Source organism: Cuculus canorus, chromosome 1, assembly GCF_017976375.1.
Source record: "Cuculus canorus isolate bCucCan1 chromosome 1, bCucCan1.pri, whole genome shotgun sequence".
NCBI classification, from domain to species: Eukaryota; Metazoa; Chordata; class Aves; order Cuculiformes; family Cuculidae; genus Cuculus; species Cuculus canorus.
The window spans coordinates 207,336,046-207,342,369 of NC_071401.1; the positions used below are offsets into that span (position 1 = coordinate 207,336,046).

At 53.1% G+C, this 6,324-nt stretch overlaps 1 protein-coding gene across 2 annotated transcripts; it reads right to left on the reverse strand.

Annotated features, from left to right (window-relative positions):
* Window positions 1–327: 327 nt before the first annotated feature.
* Window positions 328–6,127, reverse strand: LOC104061435 (carboxypeptidase A1). Of its 2 annotated transcripts, none has more exons than XM_009563377.2 (11): window positions 5,876–6,127; window positions 4,004–4,085; window positions 3,008–3,142; window positions 2,767–2,865; window positions 2,118–2,219; window positions 1,942–2,043; window positions 1,698–1,808; window positions 1,382–1,472; window positions 1,035–1,234; window positions 634–718; window positions 328–548 (listed from the first exon to the last, which is right to left on the reverse strand). In XM_009563377.2, exons 1-11 carry the CDS (start codon window positions 5,977–5,979, stop codon window positions 361–363), a joined length of 1,299 nt encoding a protein of 432 aa, XP_009561672.2. In that variant the 5' UTR covers window positions 5,980–6,127; the 3' UTR covers window positions 328–360. The 2 variants fall into 2 exon arrangements, with proteins under 2 accessions (XP_009561672.2, XP_053932748.1); XM_054076773.1 differs by having other exon boundaries at window positions 4,004–4,177; window positions 5,876–5,926.
* Window positions 6,128–6,324: the final 197 nt, after the last annotated feature.

Consider the following 6,324-nt stretch of genomic DNA (forward strand, 5'->3'; position numbering starts at 1 on the left):
GGTTGGATGAGGCCTTGTGTGGCCTTATCCAGTGGAAGGATTCACAGCCCATGGCAGAGGGTTGGAACTGGATGGGCTTTAAGATCCCTTCCAGCCCAAACCATTCCATGAAAACCACACAAATTTGGGTTTGGTTGCCCAAAATGCACCCATCCCCTCCCAGGTCCTTCAGGGCTGTTGGCACCAAAGGATGGAGACTTGTAAGGCCAAAGCCACAAAAGGGGAATAAACACCCACAGGACTGGGGATCCTTTTTCACCATGAAGTCTAGCACGAAAGAATAAAGGTGTCAGCCTTAAAGCATGAAGAGTCTCCAGGATTGTTTATTGAGGTGAGGGGACACTGTGGGAGGCATCAAGCTCAGTATGGATGCTCCAGGACGTGGACCATGATGTCCAGCAGCGCTGGCCAGGTCTCGGTAGCAGTGGGGATGATCTGGCTGCTGGGCAAGAGGAAGCCATAGCGCCCAGTGTCCCTCAGCTCGAACGTGAAGGAATATTTCACCCCATTGTCGTAGGCCCAGTCAACGGTGGTGCCATCTGCCTTGTCTGCAGGGAGAGGAGGGGAGATGTGATCCCAACACTGGGTGTTCGTGGTGGACACGATGTCACGGGAAGGGGAAGGGACACTTACAGATGGTGTCCACAATGCTGCCGTAGGTGTATTTTGTCCCATACACAGCAGCCAAGTCGCTCACCGCCTTTTTAGCCAGTTCATTCTGCAAGAGAGAGCCCCAAAGTGGTGAGACTTGGTGGCCAAGTCTTTGGGGCAGTAGAAACCCCAGGGTAGCGGGTTTAGAGCCCAACATCTTTTCCCACTCCCTCTGCTCTTGCTTTTCCCCAAAACACCCTTAATTTTTGATGGATGTCAGGTACATCTTTCAACTGCCCTTCCTCCAAGAATCAGATGATGGGGTTCAATGTGCAGGTTGCATCTAATGAGAGGAGCAGGGAAGGTTCTGGGATGGTCCAACCTGACTCTTGCAGCAAGGCTGGTGCTCCCAGCCCCATGTCTACATTTTGGGGCCATCTCACCAGTTCCTGGTGGTCAGGTGCGGGTGCTGTCTTGTAGCCGTAAGGATAAAGCAGCATTTGGGAGTAGCTGTGGATGGAGATGACTGATTTCACGTTCCCATGCCCAAGGATGAAGTCCACAATGGCTTTCACTTCTCTCTCGGAGTGGGCATAAGGGCCATGGTAGGTCTCAGAGCAGGGGTTGCTACTGGAGCCAGAGCCTGGAACATGGCACAGGAGGCATCAAAATGAGAGGATGCCCTGAGGACATGTTTCTAGCCCCCAGGTTTCTTCCCTCTACCAGCAGGCCTTGATGCTTTGAGGCATGAGCAATGCCTGGTGTGGGGACCCAATGGCCCAGCTCTCACCTCCAAAGCCCGCATCCCAGTTTCGGTTGGGGTCCACGCCAACGCAGAGGGAGCCAGCGTTGATGGACCTCGTCTTGCGCCACATGCGGTTCTAGGAGCATTTAGGGGCAAGACCACGACAGAGTTGTGAATCCTCCCTGCCTGGGGGACAGATGACACCCTCCTGCCCAAGCATCTCCAGGGATGGGAGGAAAACACTTCCATCCCCTTGCTGTCCCACATGGGGACATCCCTCCCCACCCAAAAAACCACAGCCATCCATGGTTGATGGAGACAAGGGTTGGACAAGTTCCTCCCTCAGAGTCCCTGCACTCACAGAGCTGTGGGTGAAGGCAAAGCCATCAGGGTTGGTAACAATCTCGAAGAAGATGTCCATGCTGTCCAGGATGGCGGTGATGGATGGATCCTGGCCATACTCCTTGGCGATCTGCATGGAAGGGGAGTGGGAACTGCCTTGGAGACCCTCAGGGATGAGGGGTGCAACCGTGTGGCACCACAGGAGGTGTTAAAGAAAGGTTGAGGTAAGAATTGGGGTCCAGTGTCCCAGGGCACCTGGTTACCTTGTTGGCTGTCCAGATGCCGGTGGCTTGGGTGATCCATTCCCGTGAGTGGATGCCCGTGTCCAGCCAGATGGCCGGGCGATTCGATCCCCCTGTGCTGAACTGAATGGAGAGTGGGGGTTTCAGCCCCGTGGCCTCCCAAGGCTGGTCAGGGTGAGGGTGCTGCTGGTACCCACCTTCAGCACGTACAAGGGTCTGTTCTCGTAGCTCTGCCCAATCTGGATCTTGCTAACCAGGCTGGGATGACCATCTACCAGCGTGTCCATCCAATCGTAGATCTGAAAGGAGGAGCTGCTGGATCACAAAGCTCACCCTGGCTTTCCATTCGTTTTTTAAGGTATCAGGGCCAGAAGAAACATGTAGAGCTACTCTGGAGAAGACCTGATTCTTTCCTGGAGAAGACCTAATTCTTCCGTGGAGAAGAGCTGATGCTTCCCTTGAGAAGATCTCTGTGTGAGCAGGGAGGTGCCCATTGCAAAGGCTTTTGTAAGAGAAGAACGAATGGGGGCGAGGGTGATACTCTGAGATACCCCAACACCATTACAGCCTCCATCAGCCACCCAGTGGGCTCCAAGCACAGGATTTGACCCCCAAAATCAAGATAAAGATGTCTTCCAGTGAGGTGGGGAGGGGCCAGGAGAAGCCACACTGCATGTGGAGTGGTGCCTGGTCTCCTGGCTCAGCTAAAAACTCTACCCAAGAAGGAGAAGCGTGTCCCAAGGAGTCTCACCGCCACCACAAGCATGACTGCATGGATGTAAATATGGCACAAGCTGAGCAAAGCACCCCAGCAAGACAAAGCAAATACTCTGCAGAGCAACGTACCTCATCTATTGTGTGGTAGGAGGCGAAATCAAATGTGCTGGTGCTTCTCTCAAGCCTCCTGGACTTCATCATGGTTCTCTTTTCCTCATCCAATAATTCCTGTTTAGAAGAGGAGGGGAAAACAACATCAAATAAGCTGGTGGGAGCAGAGATTGGTTTCTCCTCATGATTTCCAAGTTTTGGAACCTTGTTATGGGTCTGAACTGCAGGAGCTCTTCCCACTCCCCACCACAGTCCTCACCTGCACGTCCTCTATCATGATGCTGTAGGAAATGCTATTGGACTCCAGGAAGATTTTTACCGCTTGGAGGCTGGAGAAAGGCACCCGCAGGTCAGCTGGGTGGCCGGGGGTGGTGGGGTCACGCCAAAAGTCAACCTGGTGGGAAGGAGAGAGCTCATCCCAATCCTGTGCTGGTGCTCATCTGCTGAGCTCCCCAGCACCAAAAGGGGTCTTATAAGAGCTTTCCATGAAAGATCCTTGGGGTGGCCTCACCCTCTTAGAGAGGGCCTACAGGAAAGCTGGTGAGGGGCTCTTGATCAAGGAGTGCAGGGATAGGATGAAGGGGAGTGGTTTTAGGGTGGAAAAGGGGAGATTGAGATGAGGTTTTAGGGAGAAATTCTCCCTCGTGCTATCACTCCAGGCCTTTGTGAACAGTTCCTCCTCAGCTTTCCTGGAGCCCCTTTCAGGTACTGGAAGGTCGCTATAAGGTCTCCTCAGAGCCTTCTCTAGGCTGAATAACCCCAACTCTCTCAGCCTGTCCTCCTATGGGAGGTGCTCCAGCCCTTGCATCATCTTTGTAGCCCTCCTTTGGATCCATTCCAACAGCTTCATCTCCTTCTTCTGTTGAGGATTCCAGAAGTGGACACAGTTCTCCAGATGAGGTCTTGCAAGAGAAGAATAGAGGGGCAGAATCCCCTCCCTCCCTGCTGACCACGCTGCTTTGGATGCAGCCCAGGATGTGGTCGGCCTTCTGGGCTGCGTGCACACATTGCTGGCTCAACATTGAGCTTCTCATCAACCAGCATCCCAAAGTCCTCTTCAGGGCAGCTCTCAATCACATCATCCCCCATCGTGTACTGAAATCGGGGATTGCCCCGACCCAGGTGTAGGACCTTACACTTGGGTATATTCAGAATGGGAAGGGAAATTGTACATGAGGTTGAAAGAGGGAGCCCTGGATGCTATTGGAGTCTCTGTTCTACACCGACGGATGCTTGGGGCCCCATCACAGCTCACCTGCAGCTCAGTCTGCTCTCCGAGCGCCCTGAGCAGAGCGATCTGGTCTTCATTGCTGGCCGTGATGCGGAGGACCTGGTCCCTGCAAGGAGGCAGAGCCATCAGCACACGTGGGAGGAGGGAAGGAGCTGAGCCTCTAGCGCTGACGTGGCCCCATCATGGGCTGGGTGGAGGCTGTGGAAGGTCTACACGAGTTTAGTAGGTTGGAAAGTGCAACAATTGTTGGAAGTTTGGGGTTGAGAGTGGAAAAATGCAGGTTCAGAATAGCCACAATGGGAAAAAGAGCAAGTGTTGGAGAGCCTACGATGGTCTCCATCACTCCTTTGATCATGAGAGCTCCCAAAATGTCAGGAAATATTTAACACAGATGTTAAATATCTGACGGTTGGAGGACGCCTGGGACAAAGCAGTCATGAGATAATAGGGTTTTCAGTTCTAGGTGAGATGAAGAGGGGGGTTACAGAACAGTCACATTAGACTTCCAGAGGGCAGACATTGGACTGTTCAGAAGGCTGGTTGGCAAAATCCCATGGGAGACAGTCCTTAAGGGCAAGGGAGCCCACGAGGGCTGGGCGCTATTCCAAAATGAAATCCTAGCACCTCAGGAGCAATCCATCCCCCTGTTGTGGAAAAAGAGCCGTCGGGGGCAAAAACCAGCTTGGTTGAGTAGAGAGATCTTGAGAGGCATCAAAAAGAAGAGGAATGTCTATGAGCTCTGGAAGAAGGGACAGGCGTCTTGGGTGGACTACAGGGAGGAAGTGAGATGGTGCAGGGAAAAAAATCAGGAGGACTAAGGCCCAACTCGAAATCAAATTGGCTAAGTTTGTGGAGGATAACAAAAAATCTTTCTACAAATACATTAACAAGAAAAGGAGGACTGGGGAGGATATTCAGTCCCTATTGGATGCAGAAGGAACAGTGACAGGGGATGAGGACAAGGCTGAGGTACTTAATGCCTTCTTTGCCTCAGTTTCCTACTATTATCTTTAATAGTAAGGAAAGTTGTTCCCTCTGTGTACAAACCCAGGAGTCAGAGGAGCAGAATGAGGCTCCCATGATCCAAGAGGAGGCGGTTAGAGACTTGCTTGCCCAGATAGACACCCACAAGTCTATGGGGCCGGATGGAATCCACCCAGGTGTACTGAAGGAGCTGGCGGATGTGCTTTCCAAAGCCCTTTCCATCATCTTCCAGCGGTCCTGGCTGACTGGGGAAGTTCCACTAGACTGGAGGCTGGCTGATGTTGTGCCCATCTACAAGAAGGGTTGCAGGGAAGATCCGGGGAACTCCAGGCCTGTCAGTCTGACCTCAGTGCAGGGGAAAGTCATGGAACAGGTGATCTTGAGTGCTACCATGAAGCACGTGCAAGAGAAATGGGTGATCAGGCCCAGTCAACACGGGTTCACGAAAGGCAGGTCTTGCCAAACTAACCTGATCACCTTCTATGACAAAGTGACTCGACTATTGGATGGGGGGAAGGCTGTGGATGGAGTCTTCTTGGACTTCAGGAAAGCCTTTGACACAGTTTCTCACAGCATTCTGCTTCAGAAACTGTCAGCCTCCGGCCTGGACAGGCGCACACTCTCCTGGGTTGAAAACTGGTTGGATGGCCGGGCCCAGAGAGTGGTGGTCAATGGAGTTAACTCCACCTGGAGGACAGTTACAAGTGGGGTTCCCCCAGGCGCTCAAGACCTCCCTCCAAAGCTGGGGTGAAACCACATCTTTCCTGTTGTCCAGAAGCTGATTAATTTCCCTCTTTCAGGATGTCCTCCTTCTCATTGACCCCAAAGGAGAGTGGATGGGGTTGGGTGTCCCTCTCTCTCCCCCCATCCTCAACCAGGGTGTCCCCCACCCCCGCTTTCGGCAGGACTCACCCCACGAAGAGCTGCTCACTGCGGGCAGCTGCCATGAGAGCAGCGAAGACCAGGAGGATCTTCATGGTGCGTGGACGCAGATGAGCCTCAGCCCCTGAGGGCATATACAGCCCCCCTATATAGCTCTCCAGGGGCACTCATGGACCTTCTCACCAAGGCCACATCTGCTGTTCCCGTGGAGCTGGCAGCAACAAAGAGATAAGCCAGGAACGGCTTCCAGGAGCCCAAATGTTTGCTTTATTTGACGAAGTCGATAAAAGAGCAGCCAAATCAGGGAGGATCTGATAACGTCTTCCTCAGTGGCTGGGGAGGACGTGTGCCTGTGCACCCAGCTTGGTGTGAGTAGGTGACACGGTCACCATCCCCACCCAACCCACGGGCGTGGGATGGTGGGGTTGTAGGATCTCAGAGCACACAAAACCACGGTGCTTTGTTTCCATAAATTTCTT